This window comes from Cicer arietinum, chromosome 4, assembly GCF_000331145.2.
Source record: "Cicer arietinum cultivar CDC Frontier isolate Library 1 chromosome 4, Cicar.CDCFrontier_v2.0, whole genome shotgun sequence".
Lineage (NCBI taxonomy): Eukaryota > Viridiplantae > Streptophyta > Magnoliopsida > Fabales > Fabaceae > Cicer > Cicer arietinum.
In genome coordinates this window covers 63,036,433-63,063,677 of record NC_021163.2, presented here as the reverse complement: position 1 = coordinate 63,063,677, position 27,245 = coordinate 63,036,433, and the positions used below count along the sequence as shown (strand labels likewise).

The 27,245-nt window shown below is 28.0% G+C and overlaps 2 protein-coding genes across 3 annotated transcripts; both read right to left on the bottom strand.

Moving 5' to 3' along the window:
* Positions 1 to 6,344: 6,344 nt before the first annotated feature.
* LOC101506002 (cold-regulated protein 27) lies at positions 6,345 to 12,862 on the bottom strand. Its single transcript, XM_004498999.4, has 5 exons — positions 12,709 to 12,862; positions 10,146 to 10,301; positions 8,525 to 8,777; positions 7,980 to 8,090; positions 6,345 to 6,722 (listed from the first exon to the last, which is right to left on the bottom strand). Exons 1-4 carry the CDS (start codon positions 12,712 to 12,714, stop codon positions 7,984 to 7,986), a joined length of 522 nt encoding a protein of 173 aa, XP_004499056.1. The 5' UTR covers positions 12,715 to 12,862; the 3' UTR covers positions 6,345 to 6,722; positions 7,980 to 7,983.
* Positions 12,863 to 16,889: 4,027 nt separating this feature from the next.
* Positions 16,890 to 24,704, bottom strand: LOC101505548 (uncharacterized). Of its 2 annotated transcripts, XM_004498998.4 has the most exons (12): positions 24,344 to 24,704; positions 23,648 to 23,822; positions 23,465 to 23,548; positions 22,580 to 22,821; positions 21,849 to 22,071; positions 21,373 to 21,537; positions 21,148 to 21,279; positions 19,953 to 20,066; positions 18,955 to 19,002; positions 18,576 to 18,654; positions 17,932 to 17,988; positions 16,890 to 17,375 (listed from the first exon to the last, which is right to left on the bottom strand). In XM_004498998.4, exons 1-12 carry the CDS (start codon positions 24,529 to 24,531, stop codon positions 17,317 to 17,319), a joined length of 1,566 nt encoding a protein of 521 aa, XP_004499055.1. In that variant the 5' UTR covers positions 24,532 to 24,704; the 3' UTR covers positions 16,890 to 17,316. The 2 variants fall into 2 exon arrangements, with proteins under 2 accessions (XP_004499055.1, XP_012570807.1); XM_012715353.3 differs by lacking the exons at positions 16,890 to 17,375; positions 17,932 to 17,988 and adding an exon at positions 18,279 to 18,460.
* Between the last annotated feature and the right edge of the window lie 2,541 nt (positions 24,705 to 27,245).

The window sequence follows — 27,245 nt, the reverse complement described above, 5'->3', positions numbered from 1 at the left end:
AAATATAACAAAAATACATATTAATGGACATATATTTGTTTTGTTTTATATCTTCAAAATAAAACTAAAAATAATTATAATAATATTAATTATAATTTATTATTAAAATCATACACTAGATAAATATTTGTCATTAAAATATTATCTAAGATTAATGTTTTTTTAATATCGTTTATATAAAAATCAGAACAATTATAATACAACTGATATAAAAAAAATTATGAGTAAACCATCATTTTAGTCACTGAAAGTATAGGACAATATCATTTTGGTATATAATTTTTCTGATAGTAACTTCTATATTCTCATTTTTTTTCATATTTTATTCTTCTAGTTAAAAAAAAAAAACAGTATTCAACCTAGATCTTATAGTTGTCTACAAGTTTTTTTTTACTATTTTTTCTACGTAAAAGAAAAAATCCATAATATAAAATGATCTTAATTAAATTCATAAGAAAATCATCTTAATCAATGTTTCTAATTTTTTTTATGTGATTTTAGTTTAAACAAATATATCTATTAAATAAAAAATGAAATAATTAAAAAGGTTTAATATTTCCTAAAAGCCAAATTAATGCATATGCAAAGTTCTTTTATTAATTTTTTTTAGAAAAAAATGTTCTTTTATTATTTGATTAAGAGAATTACTATGGATTCGTCGAATTTATACATAGATATTATTTTTGTATGTTTATAAAACTAAATGCATCATGCTTAAACACATACATAAAAGACATTTTTTTAAAAGACCAACGAAGAGTAAAATTAAATTTTCTTTTTGTTATTATAAAAAAAATTGTCTCTTTTTATGTATGTAAAAACATTATTATATATTTAGTTTTGTAACAATGTAAAACTTTGTTACGTAAATGTCATTTCTTGGAGGTGAAAAGATCATGCATGGTTGATGCTAATGTAGTAGGTAGGTGTCATAGGATCTAGATTCTGGTCCTTTAATTTATTTGAATTCAAAACGTGTATAACGGTGACTGGTTACACTATGACAAGGTAATCTTATGAGATCAATTACAAGGGCACTTGTCTCATGCTCATACTCTTGTTGTACGTTTTGGTGATATCCACCCTGTAATTTATTTGATTTATGCACGCATTATGATCGTACCAAAAAAAAGTGTGTATATGGTGTGCAAAGTGTTTGTTATGGTATATGTTTCATCAAATATGTAATGTTCAAAAAAGAAAAAAATTCGCATAGATATGCTTCGACTAATGGAGAAATTTCTTACATCTCATTTGATCAGCTTGCCATTACTCCTTCAGAAAAAAAAAGTGAGACGAGACGGATTAATTTACGAGAGATGATAATAGTTTTTTTTTTCATAAATATATAATACTATTCTTAATTTTGTCAATAAAATAATGGTACTATTTTTAAGTGTATTAATTAATTATAAAAATTGTATACTAGTGATAACAATGTTGGTTAATTAATTAATAAGAAATTATGTTTTCTCGTTCAATATGAATAGACCAACGAGTTAAAGGTTAATTTTTAGAAACTAGTGATAACAATGTTGAAGATGATTATTTGATTTTAACGTTTTGATTATTTGTTTTCAATTATTTGTTTCACTTTTATATGAGAAAGAAGTCAATAATAAAAGAAAAAAAATGTTTATTTGCAATTTATTTTTGTACCGTCCAACAACTCAACCCATATTTTTAGTTAGTTAAATAGCGTCCGTTAATTTGAGTTATTAGATTCAAAATATCAACTCATCCCACCTAAAATGACAAATTAACCTTACTCATTTTACTACCTCTAAACCTATCACTCATGTTGCCTCACATGTACATTATCTATCTATTAAGCCTACATTTTAAGGTTGAGGGAACTGTCGTATTAGTTTTTAAAAGTTGTGACATTGATCTTTAATTTAACCACAAATCAAAGGTATAAGGCGTTGTCACCTTTTAGGTTTTAGATATAAGTTTTGAGTTTCAGTTGTAAGTTAATTTTTCAGTTTGTATTTTTGAGTCTAAAAAAAATAATTGACACATCAAAATATTAATACTTAAAAACAATTAAAAATGATAAAATATAAAAATGAAATTGATGGTCGGTGGAAGTCAAAGATGGGTGTCGACTTGATAAGCTTGGTGGCCAATAAGAGTCAAAGTTGTGGTTTGATGGGTCAATAAGATGGCCAACTTGGTCGAAGTGATGGTGGTCAAACTAGTGGTCAGAAAGGCAATTGGTGGTAGTCAATTGGGTTCAATAGGGTGGTGGTGGTAAAAAATGGTCAAAGTGGTAATTGATGCTGGTTAGCAATGCTGCATTGATGGGCAGTGGTGGTCAACGATAGTCGAAGTGGTTATCAAAAGTGGTTGAAGAAGTGGTCAGATTAGTAGTTGAAAGTGGTCGGAGTATAGAACAATGTTGGTTCAAGTGGGATAACAATCACATATGGCGATGCATCAGAGTTAAAACAGAAACAAAAATTATAAAATCTATTTTAATAATTTTGAATAAATTGTTTTCAAAATAAATGTGAAAAATCAACATGATCCAATTTTACTCTTTAACATATTCCTAAAATGAACTTTGAAAACAAAAAACTCAAAACTACCGCAAATGACCAAATTTTAATATATTATTCTAGATTAAATTCCTATCTAGATTTCCTTGCTTCAACCACTTCTTTTGAACCGATAATAGTTCAATGGAAAAGACAATTAATAAGAATTACACTTCATTTGATTTGATATTCAACACGTGGGTCTATACAAACTTTATAGATGGTAGATAGATTTTTGTTTACTATGATGCTGAGTTCAAAATCAATTTTGATAAATTTCATTTATTGAAATTTTTTTGACTGAAGTTGAAAATATTTTTAACTTTCCTAAGAAAATCATTACATAAGAATTTGTGGATCCCACCAACTTGTCCCATATTTCTTTTAAAGGATCCATCACATTTGAGTTCCAGTATTTTGGAAGTGATATACATTGAACTAGTACTCAATCTCAGCTCCTTTTGAAGTGGTGGTTAAAGAAATTTAATTAAAATGGGAGAACTTGAATTTGATTCTCGATTAAAACAATCTTTTATCAAATTTTATAATTTCTTCACAAAATTCCAGATTACAGGAACTTATTTTTTCTAGGAATTTCTTTATTAACGTAATGATCAAAACTTTAAGATAATAAATTTATGGACTATATCTTTTTTATATTTAACATTTTCTTTATTCTTAGTCGATGTAGGATTAACTTTCACACTTGAATTCCAACAATATGAATCATCTCATATATAGTATTCAACATCCATTTTTTCATCCAATGTGATACTTTTACTTATATTTGACATACCAATAATATCTTCATTCAAGTGTGAGTTCGCCCATATTGAGAATTCTCCCCTTAAAATAAAAACTTTCATCTACATACACTTGTGCTCTTGTCGGCACACATCATCCATATGAGATGTCACATATCCACCATAGTCATGAAAACTTTCATTACAAGGAATCAATCATCTTTATCCAAACCATTAAGATACCACTATTAGGTCATCAGGGAAGACTGGAGGATCGTCACATTGAGCTAAAAGAAATCGCGCAAGTGGGTTGAACATCGCATCTTTATCCAAAAATCTTAAATGCATTTGATACATGAGTTTTCTCATTTATAGTGTCCAACATCAAATTTTAATCTAATGTGTGACTCTTATTCAAAGAGTTAGTCACGCTTGACTCACCAACAATGTTAAAGAGTTTGCAAATTTATCAGGTATTCAAAAAAGAAATCACCGTCAACCTTCATTTTATTGCAACTTTGACCTCTCATCAATTCTCTTTTGAACTAAATATGTTTCTTCTTTTTTCTAAATATATTTCTATCTTTTTTTTCTCTTTTCCTCTATTAAAATCTATCTCTTTCTCTCTTCTTGGTTCAACCAAACAAATTTTTTAAAAAGTTGGACACGTTGTTTGACCAATATTTATTTGGCCAAAAAAGAACAATAAAGTATAAAGTCAAATTAAATTATTAAGAAAAGAAAGAAATTGACTAATTAGCAAGATTGTGTATTTATTATTAAGCAATGAATGTGACAAGTACTACAAGCAGAGCATGGAAATTGATGGATCGTTCTTATTTGGATTCAGCCAGTGATTGAAATGATACAGATATATGTATATGTATAGATTTTGGTTGAGAAATATCATAAAAGAAAAGATTCCTAATGTTCTTTAAATGAAAAAAAGAAGATGGATATAATTCAGGGGGGCCAACAGTTTAAGGTATTAAAAGATGTGAAGTAGTATATGGTAGTGATAGGAACCACATCTCTATTATGAATTATTACATGTCACCATATTTCCAGCTGGAGGGAGGGATCATGTAAAGTTTATGAATTATTGATCGAATCGCATGATACAACAAAAAGAACAACAAGAAGAAGATTACGGCATTACTCCAATGGTTGAGATAGAGATAAAAATCCACCACTTTAATATGAATATCATACTCCATAGTGTCATATTTTTCTGTCCAAATATATATATATATATATATATATTGATTAAAGGTGAATTTTGTTATTTGAATTTTTTTATCTCTAAAAAAATAAACTGAGTCAAATTAGTCTTTAAATTTTTTTAAAAGACTCAGTTAAATTCTTAAAAAAATTAAAAACACATTTTAGTTCTTAAGAAAAAATAAATTAAGATAATTTAGTTTTTCATTAAATTGAGGAAAAAATAAACTGTTATTTCATTTAGAGAAACCACGAGTATATAAATCTTTTTGATACCATAGTGATCTCCAATTTTGATGGTGTACTTCTGTCGTCTCTATCGTTTGTTTTAAAAGCTGCATTTTCTTCTTCATTCTCACGTTTTTCTTCTTGACCCTCGTGTTTCTGAATGTGCGTTATTGTCCTTCCTGCTTGCGTTTTTTAAAGTGCAATTTCATGTACTGTTTATGTGATTTTTTCTTTGTTGTTGCTATTTTATGTGAATTTTTTATTTGACATTTACGATTTGTGGATTTTTGTTTATCGTGATGGAATTTTCGGTTCTTACTTTGTCATATTGTCAACAAATTAGAAAAAATTAGTTAAATAAGAATCAAATTAAAATAGTCTAATGCACAAAACGATTAATTACTTCATATTCCAAAAAGGATGGATTTTGATATTGATGCATGAACTTCGTTGGAGGCACAAAGTCCTCAATAAGTTTTTAAGAAATACTGCTCCTTCTATTCTGTTTTGTTGATAAGAGACTATAATTTATTCAATAGAAAATGATTTAGCCAAATGAGTGATATATTATATGTGCATATGTTCTTCTTGTTACATCAACTAACTAAAATTTATTTTATTAATTTTATTAATTATTAAAGCAACACTTTTTTTATTTTTTTATTAGACTTAATTTTTAATATTAGAATAAGGTCACCAAAATATTTTCTCGTTACATCAATTTTTGTAGATCAAATTATAATTTAGACGTCTATTACAATGTTAGAAAAATTGAGATGTTATTTCATGAGGAGGATGTCAGCCCGTCTAGATGTCTATAACAATATTTTTTGTTGTAGAGATTAAATTGTTTATTTAATTATTATTGTCAGACACTTAATTGTCTATTTTTACTTATTGTCAATAACATAATTGTCCTGTTTTTTGTAGAAATTATATTAGGAATAATCAAGTTGATGAATCATTGAACTGGCAAAAAAAACTCAATTTTTTAATTGTGGTTCACATAAAGATTAATTTGGTTCGATTTATTTTTCTTATGGATTAAAAGATGTTTTCATTTCGTTCAAAGACTAAAATGAGTTTTAAAATTTTTTGAGAGACTAAAAAAAAATACGAGACTTATATATATAAATGTCATACTTTTTTTTTTTGAAATAAAACAACAAATTCTATATTTGCAATCTCTTAAGTTTGTCTCATTTTCAAATCAGTTCTTTAAAAATATTTTTCAAAATTAAACATTTAGATCTGAAAAATGTGTATGTTGTTATTTTGAGGATTGGAAAAAAGTGATAGAGAAGGGAATATTGAGGATTGGTATTTTTATGAGTTTGAAGAAGACTCCTTAAGGGGATTTTTATTTTTATAAAAATTAATTAGTTAAAAACTTTGATTTAGACTTTTCATATCACCATTTAAAAAAAAATTATTATAATTAAAGGGAAGTTCAAAATAAATAACTGCGACATGTATGTGTTGAGACTTAAAAAATTGACGATTTTCAAAACTTTAGAGAATATCACATTATTAAAAAACATGTATCATAGTTAACATATCAAGATTAGTCATATGTATCAACTGTGCCTTTAAGAAGAAGAAGTCGCAAAAATCAGGAAATGGTTCAAATTAGTTTAAACTATATTGAATCATATTTTCAGAAGAGCTTTTTTGTATATAAACATCAACAGCAACTGAATACAACTACCTTAGTCTGATACCAATAACTCTACAAAACCCAATGCATGCATACACATACACTTACAAAGTGTTTAATCTTAAGATTCCAACTAAAAGTCAATTAATTCTAACCATTACAATGTGTACTTTTGCCAACTCCTCCTCTGTTTGTTGCTCTGCCTAAGAACTTCTCATTGAAAAATGAGAATAGTTACATTTATAATAAACCCTTGTACGTATTCAATGCTGCTTAAACACAGTTCTGGGTAAAAACATCTCCATTGAAAGAAAAATTGCTGATAAGATTCATCTGAAACATAATTTGGAAATTAATGGTCATTATGACATTATTTATCACAAGTAATTTTGAGACACCTAGCTACCTAAACTATGTTACATATGTTCCTTTTTATATGTATGTTTGAGGTTATTGTAGAAGTTATTTTAGAATCTTAAATATGTTAAGTCGGTCCTACCAAACAAATTAATAAAATGTTTGACTTCAAGTAGACAATGCTATATTTATGGAGTATTGTCCACTTTGAATCATTAATGAGTTATCATAATTTTGTCGTTTGTAAACATACACTTCCATGAGTTGAAAAATGTGGGTGTTTATAAACTACTCTTTAGTCTCGAATTCCAAACAACTTTGGACTATTTTAGTATATGAGGGTATTAATGTTTTTTTAATAAAATATGATTTAAATGTAATTTTAGTTCATTTATTTTAACTGATTCGTAATTTTAATTTCTTTATTTTTAATTTTATAATTTTGTTCCATCTATTTCTTAAAATTGAGACATTTTGTCATACCTATCAATTTGAATATTAATTTTGATGACGTGACTTGAATAATATGATTAAGTGAAAACCATATCAACATTTATTATTTTTAAATTAAATAAAACATTTTAAATAATAAATTTTTCTTCTAAAACTTAAGTAAAACATAAAAAAAATATATAAATTAAAATAACGAGAGAGGAACTTGAATTCCTTTTTTGATAAACCATTTTATTTTATTTTTAGAAATAATGAGTATGATTGTTACTGATTTTAATTTTTTAAATTTATTTTAAATAAGTTAATTAGGTTTAAAAAATAAAATATTTTATTTAAAATGTATTGTTTAATTAAAAATCAATAAAATGTGTCATGAATTCTACTTTATCATATCAATGATGTCACTCATCAAGATACAAACACAAATTACATTGGAATAAATTATTTCAATTTTAAGAAATAGATAACAAAAATTGTAAAATTAGAAATAGAAAAAACAAAATTATGAATTTATTAAAATAAGAGACTAAAATTGTATTTAAACTTAGAATTATTTATGTTTTTATATATTACTCTTAATTGTTTATTATCCATATTTTTCTCTCTTAGTAAATAGTTAAAAATATTATAATTAATAAAAGAATAGTTGAGGTGACTTTAAAGTTTATAAGCAATAGATCAATCATCAATACTAACAAAAAAAAATTACTAAAATCTTATCCAAGAAAAAACATGCTGTACGAAATGATAATATATACACTCCATAAAATAAAATAATACCTCATCATTGCCTTTTGCATGAATTATCAAAAGATTTCCGTCGTTTTGGGTTGCTTATGTTTTCTCCCTCACCTTTCACTTCTTCATCAACAAAGTTTTGATCTGATACTTCTGCAAGACCCAAGAAAGACATTAGTGTGAATAGTTACAAGAAAATAATTGTTTAAAGAGTTAATAGTTTTTTCAAAAAGTTAATTAAATACATGTGATTTTTTTGGATGAAATAATAAAGAAAATTGAATACAATTGTGAAAGTTTCGATTTCAAACTTGAAACATGTATAATAATACCCACGATTTATTTTATATTAAATTAATTAATAATAAATTAACGAGTCAAAGGTATAACATAAGGCCGAAAAATAAAAATATTAATAAAATTAATGCTATTAATTAAAACAAACAAAAAGTTTGAGGCATAAGGATTAAGGAAGCTGCTTTAGTAGCAACCAACCCCTTGGGCCGGGCCGAGTTAACAAAAAGCCCAAATGAGATTTGTTAACATTTTCGATAGGTACATATAAGAAAAAGAAAAATTTGACTAACCTGTATCGGTAGAAAGCATATTTTGATGATTATTATAAAGTTGAGATTCACGCATACGAAGGTGCCCTGATTTAGATGAAATTGTATTCCTTTGGCTTGTAGGTGATGTTGCACTTTCTTGTTTGCTTGAACATCGGTAGTGTTGAATCCATGGATTTCCTATTAAATCTTTTTGTCCATTAACTCTACTCATTTCTTGATTTTCTCTCTCAAAATTCATCTTTTGCCAACAACCACCACGAAGAACCTTGAACTGTTGGTATAACAAATAATTATAATACTTAACAAGCTTGGCTATATACATTCATTCTTATATATAATTTATTCAATTTTTGTTTCTTATTTTTTATACATAAAACTACAAAGAGGAAACATATTTAATTGAATCTAAGTTTTTTAAAACAAAAAAAAAAATATTAAAAGACTAAAGATTAGAGAGGAGAAGCAGTAATAAATTAAATGACACAAATTAAATAACTAAATTCGTGTAAATTTATCAAAGAGTATTCTATACATTGTTTTGACATTGAAGAGGGTATTACTTAACGAAAACTGTAAGATTTACTCTTACATTTAACCTTTATCCCTATAAATGTAAGGAAATGATGTTTTTGCTATCATATAAATCTTAAAATTTATAATTTTTTTCTTCAATTTTGTCGGAAAACTTTTTTTAAGTTGTCCGGTACACAAAAAATATTTCAAAAAACTTTTTCCAAATTTTTTAATAAAGAAGTACACTCCGAAAAACTTTTTCCAAGTTTTTCGGTAAAAAAATTACATTTCAAAAAACTTTTTTTAAATTTTTCGATAAATAAGTTACACTCCATAAAACTTTTTTCAAGTTTTTCAAAAAAAAAAAGTTATTTTTCAAAAAAGTTATAATAAAAAGATTTAGTGTATCGAAAAATAAATTTTTTTCGATAATATATATTTTTAGATAATATATATTTTTAAATTTCTGTACGAGAAAATTTTTTAAGAATTTTTCGGTAGAAACCTTGTGTACCGAAAAACTTAAAAAAAAAAAAGTTTTTTGGTAAATTTTAATTTGTGTTGATAAAATAATAAAATAAAAAAAATTAAAAATTAAAGATATATTTGACATTTGTAAGAGTTTGCAGAGGTATAAGTACAAATGTGGGGATATAAAGTAAATTTTTCTTACTTAATAGACAAGCTAACCTATTTGTATCTTTTATTTTGGGCTTACATGGAGGCCCATGGACCGTTGAATTATGATCGTTGCGATTTTTTTTATAATAAAATGGGTTCTATAAATTGTGATTATTTGAAATATATTAAACTTAATTTTTCATGAAGGACGAGCTGGAGTTCAAAGCAATGGAGATCTTCGTGAAAAACACATCCAAAATGAATGAGAATCAATTTAAAGCTCATGAATTTTATTATAATAAACTTAAAATAAAGTATAAATTTTATATAAGATAAAATATTGTAGTTTTATTCACTTTAATTAATAATAATTACTCTTTCTCAAATTAGTCATTAGTCAAACCATATATTTTAAAAATATTTCTAAACTAATCGTTATTAATATTTCATATTTTCTATATCAATAAAAAAAAAAATCAAATATTTGGGAATATGGAAATGAAACCTGGGCAGTAGTAGGAGATTGGTAGGATTTTCCTTTGCTGGAAAAAGAATCCCTTGTTTGCTTGGAATCATATAAGTCATTAACAAAAGATGCTTCTATAGACTTTATATACATGCTGTGTTTCGCATCTGTCCACGCTTCACTTCCCCTAATGTCCTGGTATATATAAAATCCCAACCATTGATTAAAATATATGCAATATGAAACAGATTTTATAAAAATTTCATCATGCACTGGAACAGTAAAAAGATTTTCCACAAATATTTATTTATATTTCACTAGATTGATATTTATATAAATATTTTTAAATAATAATATTACAACATATATGATAAATGAAATATTAGGATATTGATTCTTTAAAGGTGTTGTACTAAGTAACAACTAATTGCTCCATAGACCATTCTAAATCTAGGTGAGGTTACTATGATACATTTGAAAATTAATATTTTTTTATACTATCAAATTAAATCATTAATAGTTAAATGACAGGTCATTTATAATAAGTTTGACCATATAATAGAATTAATATCATTAAATTTTTAAGTTTTATTTTTTTAGTCTATTTTAAAATGACATTTTTTTATTATAATTTAATTAAAATTAAAATAATAAATTCAATAATGAGAATAATTTATTTAATTATAATGTCAAAATTGAATAAAAAATATTAAAATTATTAATTTAATCAACTTTAATATATATTATAATAATGTCCATGTACACAAATTAAAGAAAATTATTTATCAAAATAGTTACAGTTTTTTTATGATACGTAGACTTATTATTAATCATTAGAATGAAGGGTGTGTCCAATCTAAAATATAAAAGATTTTAAGCCTATTTAAATATTTATTAAAAAAATTAAATTTACTTCTCTTTTATATAGAATGAAACTCGAGATTCCGAAACTTGAACCCATAGCTTGCAAATTCAAAATCTGTAGCCACCATTAGAGTTAAATTTGTACATTTTCAATGCATAATTGTTGTCTGATGGCATATAAAAAGTACATACTTTTATCAACAAAAGAAAAGTACCTGCTATTCCATTAAACTTATTTTATGTATGCCAAGTAAAATTCTATTATTTGGCCATCTGATATATTTCATAAAAATGCCTACAATTTCTATCTATCATTTTTTTTTTGTATTTAAAGGATGTTTAAAACTCAATTCACCACCTCCAATTAATTTTGACCAAAAACCTCCAAAATTTTAAACCATCATAACATTATTAGTATTTGATCGCATCATTATTTCATGATATTTTAATTGATGTAAAAATGTCAAAACCATAGTAAATCATTCGTACTTTAGCATTCTATTTTTATATTTAGATTAGTAACAAATATTCTTAGACAATGTTTACTATCCATCTTTTTAAAATTATGACTTTATTATATATCTTGGTTCCATGCTTTAGATTATGTGTAAGACTGTAAGAGATGAATCATTTCTTTATAAACTTAAAACTGCCGAAATAATCATCATTAGATCATACATCTATGAGAAAAGACAGAAGAATCCCACTCCTCTTATCTTCATCAATCATCATATCTCCTCTCTCTTTGATAGTAGTCTAATAGTACTATACTATGTTATTTATTTTTAAATAAATCATATATACCATAAACGTGCATTCTTCGATATTTTTTATTGTTATATAATTAAATTTACACGAATAATAAGTTTGATTCGCATGATTTAGTAAATCTTACATTAATTTCATTAAATAATACTTACAAATTGCAATATAAATCTAAACTTATTAAAATTGTGTAGATTTTATATCAAATGTAGTAGATCTGCATGATATAGTTAAAAACAACCTCGCAACTAGATCTATCGATGAATTTGGTTCTTTAATGTAAAAATTTGAAAAAGTGAGTAAATCAAATCAATATTATAAAGTACTTAATTATATTAATTTTAAATTAATTATAAAAAGCATCATATTTAATAGAATCAAAATTTAGTTATTTCTCAACAAAATATTCGTACAATATTATTTAATATGAACAAAATCCGGTAGTGAATATTAATTTCCATCAAATATTTAATTATTTCCTGCTTTTATATATACTAAAGAAAACCATCACAAAAAACGGAATATTCTTCATTTTCTTTAAGATCAAACGAAACTCACGAAATCATGAATTAATGCATGCACTTTGATCTATAATAACAATAAAATAATAATCTCAATCCTTAATTAATTTTTAAAAGCACAAACTTAAACTATTCATTAGCAATAATGCATCATTTCATGTACGAAAAACATTAAATGGTTGCTAACTAAACTATAGTACTTGTTCTATTCAAAAAATAAATAAAAATATATAGTACTCGTGAACAACTCCTAAATCTCCTTCTTCAATATTAATCACATAATCCTCGAGAGGAAATCACATAAAATTGTGTAAAAAAAGAAATTAAATTCATATGATTTGAAAACGAGGGTTTTGATAATTAAAATATTATTAAAATATCTAATAAAGCTAGCTGCGTTTAGAATTAAAAGATACAAGAAACATTTTTAGAGAGAGAAGAAAGAAAGGTACCTCCATCTGCTTAGAGAATGAATCGGGTTAACTCGTTGAGGAAAACGGGTAGACTCGTCCGAGTTACTTGTTCTTCTTCTACAATTTAGAAATTGGGTTAATTATATGCATCTGAAAAAATGGAATGATGGAAGTGAAATAAAAAGGAAACGGTGTTGTGTTGTTGTTTGTTGAGAACAAAAAGAGTATGCATTTGTCTGCGCTTTTACACGTGTCGTGGGACCATTTCATTGACACGTCACGTTTTAGCCTTCATTACGAACAGAGTTATCTTTTGTGCGGTAGATATTTTCATTGAAGCATCTAAAATATCTGTTATCCTTCTATCTCACATTTCTTCCATCTTATTATAAAAAATTTAATGCTTGATATTTATGTGGCGTATACATTACTACACTTCAAAATCTGTCAAGCTCCTTTACTATTTATGCTGTCAGATTTTTTTTTATTTTTAACTCCACGTGCTATTCTTTATTAAAATATCACACACCAAATTTTTTATGCTTTTAAATTTTTGTAAAATACCATTTACATTTTTATACTTTTATTTTTGTATTACCTATATTTTCTATAAGATATGAAGAAAAAAATCATGTAAGGTTTCTGGGCCTGCTCTAGATATTTTTTATCTCTGTGCATGTGTACTTTTGTCTGTCGACGAAACTTGTTTTGGAGGTGATCCACTGATATAAGTTGAAAAGGACAAACACATCTTTTGGATTTTACTTACGAGAATAAAATTACAGGAAAAGAAAAAAAATTAGTTTCATGTAAACTGTGAATTAAATTCAAAATTAATATATTTTTAATAGTTTTCTTAAATTTAGATATACAATTAACTGTAAATTGATTTTAGAAAAATATTTATTATTACGAGAAATATCTGACATAAAATGCAAAAACATTTCCAAATATCTTAAATTTATGCATTTTCGCTCTTTCATATACAAATAATTGGTAAGAAAATAATATTGTTCTTCTTTTTAGTTTTTTGGGGTATATTTTTCATAATATATCAAATGATTTTAATCTGTAAAATTTTAAATGCATAATTTATATGATATAAATTTTCAATCAAATAAAAAAAATTGAAAAAGAAAATAAAACTCAAATAAAATAGAGAAAATTGAGGGTGATTTGAATGGAAAAGATTTAAACTCCAAATGTTCGATTAAACACTCAATTTAGTCTTTGAAAGTAACATGCAGTGGCATAATAGTCCTTGGATGAAAGGAAAAAAAAATTAAAATCCCTTAATCATTCATTTATTAGTCAATATAAACAATAACTTAAAATTTCAAATTAGTTTTGATGATCTATTCAATTTTGACACATCAGATGAATATGTGACACATTTTTTAGCACCATTTTTAATCCCTTCTAGTTCTATGAGGGACTAAAATGACAACAAAAAACTATTATTTTATTTCTTCAAATAGAAGAAACCCTAGATCTAGGATCACTCATTTTTGTGAACAATAGAGATTTCCGATCAAAAGAAATTAAACCCAAATTAATGAGATCTTATACACAATTTTCGTAGTCAATGGAGATGAAGAAAGCTTGGACTGAAGAGTGAGGTCAATCATCTTCTTCACGGGGAGACATTACTTGGAATGTGCTAACTTGCAAATAGTGTTGAGTAGGTGGTGATGTCTAAGTGATAAAGTTTATGTAAATTTGTTTATGTTCTTTGGTATGGTGTATTTGTGTTTGTTTCAAGTAATTTATTTTGTATTATTTTAGTTGTGTAATTTAATTTCAAGAATCTGAATTTAGTTTCTTTAATTTTATTTGTGCGTTCTTTATGTGTCTTTATTCAACTATGTAATATTATGAATTCAATTTGTGTAATTTCAAATATTATGAATTGTGTAATTTACAACACTTTAGCATTTACAGTTTGTGTTCATAAACCTTGCAACTACCTCTTCCTAGCAGTGTGTTCCTCTAAACAGTAGAAAATAGATGGGTAATGAGTTGGGTTTCAACTATGAGGATCAAACTTTTGAGATCACACACATGGATTTTTTTGTGAGGTAAGTGTGTTGACAATGTTACTAAAATAAAAAGTGAAGAAATGAGCTAAAATAATAGTTGGAGTTTAATTTAGATAGTGCGAAGGTATAATTGATGTATCAAAATTTGGTCAATTCATTAGAATTTAGAGAGTTGTGGTTGAAATTTAATGTTAAAGAATAAATTGACTAAAGGAAAAATGATGCAAGGATTTTAAGTTTTTTTTCTCATCCAATAACTATTATGACTGCGCGACTTTCAAAAACAAAAGTAAGTTTTTACAGACATAGATTTACCAAATATCATCTTATTTCTCACAATTTCTCCATTGTTTTTTATGAGATTCCTTTTAACCTTCATGTCTCAACCAATTAATTATCCAACCTCCAATACACATAGTCAATGTTGTCCACACGAAATACTTTGTTCATTTGGGCTGCCACCATAACTTTAACTTCCAACCATTTCTGTCCTTGTACACACTTTATATACACTACAATATATTCGGTCTTGTTACTATTATATATAAAAGTTAATAATTTTTTATAATACATATTTACTTTAATAAAAACATTTAAAAATATATAATAATTAAATGTTTGACATTCAAATAAATAATTTAATAATTTAAATTATATTTTATATGAAATTAAAAAATTAATTGTATTTAATTAATTTTCTTAATAGTCATCTAAGTAGTTATTTTTGTTTATAATAATAACTCAAAAAAGTATAAGATATCCACATCATAAATGAGTAATAGTTAGACTAAAAGTTTAAATTAAACTTTTCAAAAAATATTCATTGATCCAATTAAATAAAAGTTCAATTGATTAATGAATTTATGATAAAAACGAATTATTTTAAAAAAGTTAAATTTTTATTTACTTTCTTAATTATTTTTTATTTACTTTCGAACCAAATTCTAAATTAATTATTAATCAAACTTTTAGTTCATGGCCAAACTAAAAAAGAAAGTATTCTTTGATTTACTTTTAAAAAAACAAGTATTCATTTATATAGGAGCTGCTATGGGTTTAGGTTGTGCATAAGGGTTAGAAAAGAGAAAATGGTAATATAAACAACACAGTATGAACTGTGAGGCCACGAATCACGACAAATTCGAAATCCGTTTGCCAGATAGAAAACAACGGCCGGGAAAAAGACGTACGAGAATCGTATTCGTTGTTTGAAGCTTAAAAAAATGAAACCGGCAAACCTCACGAGAAATAATAATTGGACAGCTGAAAATATGCTAATCATCATCATCCATTCCCTCCACAGATCCTGATTATTTCCCGTTTTGTTTAGGCGTTCAGGAACTTTTTACTATTTTTCTATTTTTTTTCCTTTTTCCGTATTATAAAAAATGGGATACACTGCAATATCTAGGAAAAAAAAGTTTTTTTTTTTACAGTAACAAAGGTCTTGCTATACAGCAAAGATTTTACTAGTAAAATTTAAATGAGTTAAAAATACAATTTTTCAATACATCTATAAATGAGAATTTTTGTATTTAATTTGCAAACAAATACCTCCAAAGTAGTCGTTAACATTTGCTAAATAATAAAAGTGAATTAAGTGCATTAGTCTAGTTTATTGATGGTGCTATGGACTTCTAAAGACTTCAAGTATTGCATCTATAGAGTGAATTCGACGCATCACTTTACATACTTGTAAACCTATTATTGCATGTGTTATAGGTTTACTAACAATGAAGAGTGATTGGAAAAATAAATCAGAATTTATCTAAAAATTTTATAGAAAATTTCAAGAAATCAAAGAGAAATTTAAAAAGTAGAAATGATACAATAAATAAAGCTATGAGGAAAATTTTCTCAAGGAGAAAAGAAATAATAAACAACAACAACACAAGGAAGAGATTGAGAGACTTTTAATGTTTGATGTTAGACTCTAAAATAATGTAATTTAGTGCTTATGAACCCACTTTTTAAAATTTATCTTTAATTATTTTCTAAAAAAAAAATCGAAAAAAGTAATTTCAAAATAATTTTTAACAAAAAAATTCTCAACTTTTCTAAAATAAAAAGTTTCGATTTCTTTTAACGAAAACAGACAAATTGTTTTTCACTTAATTGACTGCTCTATGCTTAGAAAGCATGATACAAGAATTCGTTTATCCTTTTTTGAAATATTCCATATAATCATATATTAGTAGGGTGTGAACCCCGATATTATTCATAAAACTAAAATGGTTTGCAAAAATTCGATCAAAATATCTGTATACAAACAAATGAGAGCCAAAATTTTTACGTCACTTAACAGCATAATTGACTGTTGACAAGACAGAAATGACACTATATGAACAGAACAGGCTTGACTTCATGCCAAACGACAATCATCTTTTGAGAACTGAGATGCGTGGTATTAACTCCCCATGATTCACGACCTTACTCCAGTCTTGCTTGTATTGAATTATGGATATTCACGACCTTACTCCAGTCTTTGCTTGTATTGAATTATGGATATACTTGCTTCCTAACATTTAGTCATCTACAATCTTCAAATGCCAAGCTTAAATTAAATAGAATACACGATGCAGTAAAAGCAAAACAAGCAAGTTTGGATTCAAGTTGCTGGCTTCTGTTCACTTTCCGGAATTACAGTATCTTGCAAATCAATTCGCCCTGCATGCATAGAGGGTGTTAAAAGGGAAAACCTAAGCGGTAAAATATCCAAGTTGAACCAATATTGGTCACACTGGAAGAAACAAAGCTATAGAGAGTAAGTGCTATTATTTTCAAATTTTATTAGTTAAAGACATTTCTTCTCCACAGGGCGTATTAAGAAGTTTTGCTCCCACATGTATGTTGTTTACTAGCACATCAGAACAAAATAGATTGGTTTACGTTGTGAAAATATTTTATATTTTTATTTCTTAAATTTAATATTAATTTTATCTATTAATAATAAAGAAGTAAGGGACTTTTGAAGTGAACAACTGTCTACATTTTTTAAAATAATGAAAATATCATAAAACTATTTTCATTATTTTCGAAAATGTATTTTCATTACCTAACATTTCATGACAATAATTCATTTAAAGAGTTCTTCGTCAAGATAAAATTAACACACACTTTAGAAAATAAAAATACAATATTTTCATAAAGTAAATGGGGTGTGCAAACTTGCATGCCTCAAGTTATTAGTGTGCATACTTGCGTTAAGTGTGGATGATCATACCTAACAAGGAAATCAAAGAAGGAGATTTTGATGATCCATTTACTTTGATATCTGCATCTGCAAAATATAATATTAAAATCTCAGGATGAATACTAAAAATTTCAGGCAGCAAATGACAGTTATTTTAGTCAGGAAGTATTTGTCGCATTCTTGGTCATCCTAAGGTGAAGTTATTTTATTTGTCGGAGTATCTACCTAGAGGCATGCCTAAACAATTGCAGGATCGTCATTTCATTTAATAGCAGGGAAATGCATTTATTTGTGCCAGAGCAAATTTTGTTGTCAAATGCATTTTCCCCAGATTTTATTCAGAAGAACAATTATATTTTGATATCATCTTTTCAGGAGATATTTTATGTTGCTCTATGATCTACACAAGTGGCATAAAATTGTCACTTCCCATGAAATCTTGCAACTGTCCTGCATCACCCTCTGTCTCTATCGAGCTGAATGTTAAGTCCTTCTCTCTCCCAAGATCCAGGGTACTTCCCCATCTCAATCTCCCGTGTTTCGTTAGCAAGATAATTACCTGTATTTCCCAGTTTCCTTACTACAAACTTAAACCCAGGAAATCACCAAAGAAAAGTATAATTCCTAAAACATGCTCTGTCCTATAAAAGTTTGAAGCACCAAAAGTTGCATACCTGAACTATCAAGTGATTTAAGGACATCTGATTTCTTAAAAGTATATCCTATGAAATTAGTATCTTTGGAAGTCAACATCTGTAAGAGTCAAAAACAAAAATAAAATATCACAAATCCACAACTTCAAATAAACATTAAAAAGCAGGAAACGGCTAAAAAACAACAGCAGAAGTATTTCATTTTTAAAAGACCTACTGAAGTAGTGTTCCTAGAAAAACAAATATACAATAACACAAATATGGACAAACCAATTGGGCTCGACTTTACTTACCGACAGAATATACTGCAATGTTCATCAAACTAACATTCTAAACCAAAAAAAAAAATGCAGTGCACTAAACTATGAAAGATAAGGTCAACCAAAAGCTTAAAAAATACCTTTCTCCAAGGTCCCACTGTTTCTGTTATGGATGGTGGGCCGTCTAGCTGCCAATTATTGAAATCACAAGTTTAGATGTGCTTAGAAAGTATGAAAAAGTGAAGACATAAAATCAAGTACAATGCTCAATACTATCCAGAAGCTACAGTTTTGGAAAATATTAGTCACTGACTCATTGTCTGTAACACGGATGCAGATCCCCTCCAGTGACATGTGAGGGGAGTAACCGAGTAAGATCTAGACCCTTGAAAAAAACTGGGTGGAAGGGCTATTTAATATGAAAAATGGGAGAGAGAATTTTTAGGGTGAGATTTGAAACACGAGCAAAAAAATAGAGAATCCAATTTCAAATCTTTGAAAAAGAATGGGGAAATAGTTTCAAAGAAAAAAATATAAACTTATTTTAGCAGCATTTTCTTTATCACTTCTTATAGCATAGTTAAGAATTGGTATACGACTGTTATTGCCATATATCTATATCAATATCAATACTACATTAATATATTGTTACAAAGAGATGATAATGCAACCTAGCTTATTCGAATTTAAAATTTAAAACAGTAACCATTTAATGTCATCTACCCAACAACTTAAACTTTTAGCAATGTTGATCCTTAACAATGAATTAGAGGATTTATGATCCAACAGTTAGGAGTTGGATCCTTGTTACCCCTTCCAAATACAATGTTGCATTTCAGTTTGAACAGAAGGCTAAGTGGGGTTCCTGTATCGTCCATGCAAGAGACCTAAGACTGGCCATAACGAAACATTGGCAGGAATGATAAATTTGAGTTGTGATGGAGATGGGGATAGAATTGAGAGAACACATAACTAAACCATTTAGGATGTTAAATTGCACATGCATAATGACACATTTTCTTTACGTATTTCAGATGTCTGATAATCAAATGACATTTTAGAGCTTACAAGAAATTATAGCATGTGAACAAATTTCATTCATTTCCAATGCATAAATTTTCCTGTAATATGTACTTACATCAGGAAACTTCTCAAAGTTTTGTGTGTCTAAGTCTCCAGTGACTGTAGGTTTATATGCAGCTTCCGATTCATAAAGCATGTCCCACTGAATAGACTCGAACCATGGATGAGCCTGAAAAACAAGTGCTAATATGTTTAAAGTTGATCTATGCAGGTTAATAGTGTCTGGAATCTTCTAACGGCATAACACTAACTTGCTGACTTCCTGAGGAATCATCAACTTTTTTAACTAGAACTAGAATAAATTGCTTGAGGGAAAGAAAACAAAATAAGGAATATGGTTAGTATTTTAGTGAATTGTCATTCCTAATAATAACCAGGCTATGTGTGTTTGGTTTCACAGTAGAGAGTATCATAATTGATTTCGTCTTCCCTTCAAACATGATTTTAGTGAAAATAGTCAAATGAAAGCGAACCAAAAAATGCTTCCTGATAGGTTAGTGGATATTTTGGGGTGTCCACGTCCCACATCAAGTAGTATGGAATGATCATTGGAGTATTTGAGTGGTTTGGTTCTTCCCCTCAATAACTAGCTTTTAAGGGAGGATTCCTCAAGTTCTTAGATACTTACCAATTGGTATCAGAGTTGGTTGCCAGTGGCTTGAAAAGGGCTACCTACGAAGGGACTGACCAGAAAAGGGCTGAGTAAAGTGGGGTTGGCTCTCGGGGACGGTGCTATGATAGGGACTTTGGTGTTATGGGGTGCCCAAGTCCCATGTCAAGTAGTATGGGATATGCTCAGCAGAGTATTTAAATGTTTTGTTATTCCCTCTTGATAGCAAGCTTTTAAGGGAGGACTCCCCAAGTTTTTACATACTTAAAGCTTCCAAATGCTCTTTTTACCAAAGCAACAACATATTAGCTTTGGTAAAAAAAATCTCGTTTGAGCCTCTCCAAAAGCTAAATCAAACAGGGTGTTTAGTTACTTACTGTCATGCAAAATTGATTTTGGAATCCAAATCTTGATTTGACTTGAACTAGAAGTGATAAAATTAGCGTATGCATTGAGTTGGAAATTTTACAGAGTTTTACATCAAGTGATCAAACTAACTTTTAAAGTAAGAACATTCAAATATAAATTACTTCACTTTAAACTCAATTGTAACCAAAATTATTTTATTAAAAACAATTCCATTCAAAATCACATTTCGTACAGTCACCCAAACACACATTATACCTATCAGAGATGTTACCTTTATTTCGTCTACTCCTCTGGTTCCTAGTCTTGAGTCAACATCACACAGTAAGCGACAGATCAAATCCTTGGCTTCAGCTGATATCTTGGGCTCATCGGGGAATTTCAGACATGTTTTCCAGTTAACAATCTGACACAATACAGTAAAACCAGCTTGTTAGGAATAATTAATAATAAATGTAGAAGAAATAGGGAGGATAGAAAATTCAATCAACAGCAATACCTTTCGGCAGGTCATCCTTGGATCATCAGAACAAAATGGAGGATACCCAACAAGCATCTCATACAAGATTGCCCCAAGAGACCACCAATCACACTCTATTCCATATCCCTTCTTGAGCAAAACTTCAGGTGCCATGTAATCAAGAGTCCCAACTGTTGAATATGCCTGATGAAGTATAAAAGGTAATAAAGTTAACAGACTTCATAGTTTAAATATCAAACGAAATTGCCACTTAATATTACATAGCAGTGGCATGATAAATTTTGAATGATATTAAGAGTATTTTTGGATTTCATTATTCTCTTTTTAAAAAGATGAAAGCATTCCCTGGAATATGTTGACTATAAACTGTTTGAATGCTAAGTAAATTAATTCAAACAAACACTTAAACATTAATCCATATGCTTCAACTATTTGTCTGTTACACCAATAGAAACATTACATACTGAGGAACATGAAATGGGGGAGACACATACCAATGCACGACGATTACGCTTCCACTGTTGTAATCGTTCCTTTGGCATCAGCCAAGGGGAGACAAAATATCCTTCAGTTTCACTAGTTGATTCTTGACCGTTAAAATCTTCATTTTCCAATAAAATTGATGAATACTTGTCATCAAGAGTCTTACATAGGCCGAAATCTGAAAGCTTTAAATGACCATTTTTATCCAGTATCAGGTTATCTGGTTTTATATCCCTACAAGTAAAATACCATCGACTCAGCATAACACTACTTACTCTCAATAAATTTTGAAATATTCCCCTAGATACATGTTAGTATGTTATATATAGTCTTGTGTAAGTTTGGTAACTGCGGCTTTGTTTAATCAATTTTGGTCTCCTGAAGACACTCTTAACATTATTGAAAGACCAGTTGAGTGCTGTACAATAATTTTACAACAGTATAATTAATAGAAGTAGACAATGATTAAAGAGAGTATCCCTACTATATTCCTTTATAATTCGATGACAAACTAAAAATAAATTGTATGAGCTCTATTCAATATTTGCATTCCTTGTTAGTATGATAAGCTGCTTACATGTAAGATACTGTTTTTTGACTACTTTAGAGCAGACAGTGTATTATATACCAAGCCATAAGCTATTCTGTACCTTCCAAGAGTTCTCGGCCCACAGCTCATAGTCTGTTATGCATAAACTGGCTATTGCCAACCAAAAATTGAACAGATCGAAAGTAACCATACCTATGTACATAGTTGTGCTGATGTATTGAGTGGATCGCAAGAATACTTTCAGCAATGTAGAAGCGAGCAACATTTTCGGAAAGAGTATCTTCTCTCATTAACAATGTCATAATGTCACCACCAGGTAAATATTCCATGATGAGATATAAGAAATCTGAATCTTGGAATGAATAATGGAGTTTAACTATGCATCTGCTATCAACCTCTGCAAGCAAATTCCTCTCAGATCGCACATGTTCCACCTAAATTAGAATGACATAACGATGTAAAAAGAAGCACACAAATTGATTCCAAACTCCAAAGGTGAGACTAACTTCATAGATTGTTTTTGGTATTATTGCATTGAAGCTCTTAACCTGTATAATTATTGAACATGAAGCTTACAAAGACTGATTTTATTCCATTTTTTATCCATTGTCAAAGCACATATGGCATCAGCTTCATGACAGATAAATAAAATTGTAAGACAATAGAACTGCTAAAAACAGCAGGAAGGTATAAAGAAAAATCAAGTCTAGTCATTGTACAATGCCTTCTTAGCAAAGTAAAATACGACGGTTACAAAAATAAGATGCTATTTTCTGATTAACAAATAAGAAAAACAGCACACAAAAATGAATCCATGTAATACCAATTTACTCACAGCCGAATACATTAATGTTGGGAGTTAAATTAAAATTTTACCATATACTAGTATATCCAAAAAAAGTCAAAGCATCACAGCGTCAGTTAGTTTAATTAGGGAAGTATTTATGAAAGCAATTATATGCAGCAAATCAGATAAAACACTGATAAATTGTGAGTTCTGCTTCTTTTCAGCAATAACTGGTGTAATTTCAAGATTAATGCATTGAAGTAGTATGTGAAAAGTTTGACAGCGGGTACCTGTCCACGGCTAAGCATCTCTGATTTCTTCAATTTTTTCATAGCGAAAATTTCTCCTGTATTTTTAGCACGACATAACCTCACCTACATTTTCACAAAAGCTAACAACTTATATGCATAAAAGGAAATAAAAACTTGTAAAGTAAAATTCACACTAATCCATTGCTTGATGTGTTCGCCTACCTCACCAAAAGCACCTTTACCGATTACTGTTAATTGCTCAAAATCATCAATTCCAATTTTACGTCTCTGAAGCCTCATGTACTCGGTTTCTTTACGCTCCAAATTCCTCATCATTACCTCCTGTTCTTCCGCTGGTATTTGAGATTCCTGCACTTTCCTTTGAAGTGCTCTGCGTCTAAAACAGAGCAACAACAAATTTAAAACAATAAAACTTAATATTACACAAATTGAACATAACATTATCATAATCATCACAGATACCAAATTTTAGATAAACTGAATGTTTAAATTCAAATAATCTTATAATTCACATATAATCTCAAAATATATTAGTATATGTTAAATTCCTGTGCTATGAGAATGAGTCTCCTTATGCTAATTCAGAATGAAATCAATTTATTTATGTAAATGTCGTCGAATAGAGTACTAGATTAGAAATCTATTTAGTTTCAATACACACTTAACCATAAACTGCTATTGTTGGCTAAAAAAAGGAATCAGAACAACAATTAAATTAATAAACTCTTGCTGAAGGATTATTAATTTGCAACGAATTGGAACAAATTAAACTTATAGATATTAGATACCGAAGATCACAAAGCGAAAGTATTAAAATTAAATACTATAAAAAAAGAAAGAAAAAATATAGAGCTGTGAAATGCGAGTAGTTGAAGTAATAGTTAGGTAGTTATATACCTGTCTTTACGATCCTGCAATCCTTGAAGATAATTCTTGTAATGATTCTCGATGAATTGCTTAGCGGCAGCGGCTTTCTGTTTGGTAACCGGAGAAGAAACCGACACGTCGGCACCGGAGTCAAAGTCGCCGCGATCATACTTCATGTTAAGAGCTCCGAGCCTAACGGTTCCATCGTAACCGTCCATTTCGATCGACGATCACGAGATCTGCGATTGCGATGAATAATCGTAGTGAAGATTCCAAACGACGTGCCGTGTAGAGTGAAAGAGGTGCTAGTGCAAGTGCTGGTGTTGTTGTTGTTGTGAGTGGGGATGAGAGAGAGAGAGAGAGAGCGAAATACTTTGTTGAAAAAGAAAATAAAAAGTGCTTCAAAGCTGTAATGAAGCTGTCTTATCTGTAACTGTGAGTTGTCTCTTCTACATTTTTTTTTATGTTTAAATTAAATAATGGCTCGGTAAAAATACGGAAGGAAACTATATACTCTGATGGAAATTTGGAAACTCCATTTTGTGATCGATTGCACCACAGTGAATAACCCCTGATCAAAATATAATATACTTTTCTCTTCTTTCATTATTTGTGCTTTTTTCTCTTTAAAAGGAAAACTATTTGTGCTTTTTCTTTATTTTTCTGGTTACTTATTTGTTTGATTTTTACTAGATTATACTAGTAGTAATTGTAAGAAAAGAGGTTTAAGAGAAAATTAATTTTATAAACTTCAAGGAAACTTTAATTAATTTTTATTTCAAATAAATCAAATTATATTGGACTAGGCACACATTTATAGAAAGTTATAGAAAAATCAATATTATTATTTTATGATGAAATTTGCATGTAGTCTAATAATAGAAAATTTGTTAAGAGCCAATGGGTCAACAACCATGATTTTAATGGTAATATAATAAATTGTTCCAATATATCTATCACAAAAATCGATTATTCATCAAATTTAAAATTTAAATGGTAGGAGTTTAATTATATATATCTAAATGGTTGAATGCACTATAGTTGGAAAGCAGTGAATTTGGGTCCTTAGAAAGAGTAGTAGTTGGGAATGGGTATAGTGGGATTGCGCATCGTTTTCCTCACATGAATTGGTGGAATCTTTGGAAACATTTCACGTCCATCATGATAGCAGATTCTGACTTGTGGAGAGATACATAGAATAGAATTGGACAGCGCTATTGTCGGCGGAGATCCATATGTCTATGATTATCAATTAATGAATGTGAATTGAATAATGAATATTGAATTGAATACTACAACTATATGAAATGAAAGACTTCCACCAACGAAAAATAAATGAAAAACTTTCAATCCCGTCAAAAAGAAAAATGAAAGACTTCTTCAGCAAAAACAAATCAAATACTAGAAGTTGGGTACGAAGCCACGCTCTTATAATTGTGCGTGAAAATCACGCATTCATTGCATAAGATTATTCCGTCGGATTTGGATCTCGTGTCGTGTTGTTGTGTTGTCACAGCTGTAATATGTAATATTAGTGATCGTCTGATTAAAGTGTGATAATTAAAATAAAAAATTAAACTCACATTTTCTTTAAAATCGAAAATTTAGGATGAAAAATAAATTGTTTGATCAAAACTAAATGTTCGTTGATGTAATGACTGCATATTATCAAAACACAAAATAATTTTTTTATAAAACATAATAATCACTGATAATAGAATTTCACTTCTATAAAATACAAATAAATATAATAATTAATTCGTCTTTGATGATAGATGTACATATAATATTATAATTAAAATTATATAATTTTGAAAAATGTCTCACATTATTTATAATTGTATCATTTAGAAATATTTTAAATATGCATTTAATTATTTTCATCAATCAAATTTTAGCTCATATGTTCATTAATCAAATTATTTATTTATTTATCTATTTATCTCGTTCTATTTATAGAAATAATTATCTTTTATTTTTAATTTTAATTAATTTTATAAAATATTGTTTATATTAAAAAATATTTTAACTAAAGTTTACTAAACTAAAATATCTGTATTGACTTAAGTTTTGAATTAAAAATATTTTATAAAATACTTTAAAAAATATAGAGTACCTGAATCTGCAAATTTTATTGTTTGAGTTAAAAAATTAATAGTAAAATAGAGATTGAATAATTTTTGTTATTAAAATATGTCTAATTTACCAAAAATATTACGATAAATCCATATGATTATAATCAACCCATAAATTTTTTAGGATTTGTTAATTAATATAGATAAAACAACTCTTTTATTTAATAGAAATATTTAAATGATATAATGTAATACCATAAGTTAATTGTCTATAATATAACTTGAGCATTAACATAATTCGACAAAAGAGATGATTAATACAATCCCGACACAAAGTCATTAAAATGTATTCATACACATATTAATCCTTCAAAGAAAAACATAGAAATATGGAGTACATAACACATCCATGGTTCAAAATAATTCCCCATAAATTATAAGCAGACTATAGTGTAAACTGATACGCGTCATTTCTTCAACATGTGATCTAAGCCTTTTTATTTGTAACACATTTGAATAAAGTTGGATGGGATTACATCTCAGTGGGTCCCAATAAATGAAATTAAATCAATTAACATCCTAATTTAGGACTATACTTATTTCCTGAGTTTCTCTTCAATGTAAAGTTTTGACTCTTTTTAAATATTCAAGTCATTAGACGTGAGTAATCTAATGACTTAAACTCTACCTAACAAGCATGTCATAAAGACTACATTAGTTTTACTAATGTCCTCTTCTTGTTAGTAACTTTATTTTGGTAAGATTGGACATAATTACGTTCGTAAGTGGTGCCCCACTTACCCTCGCTTACCCCTCGCTTCCGTCGTATATACACGGAGAATTCATCTAGCTAGGAT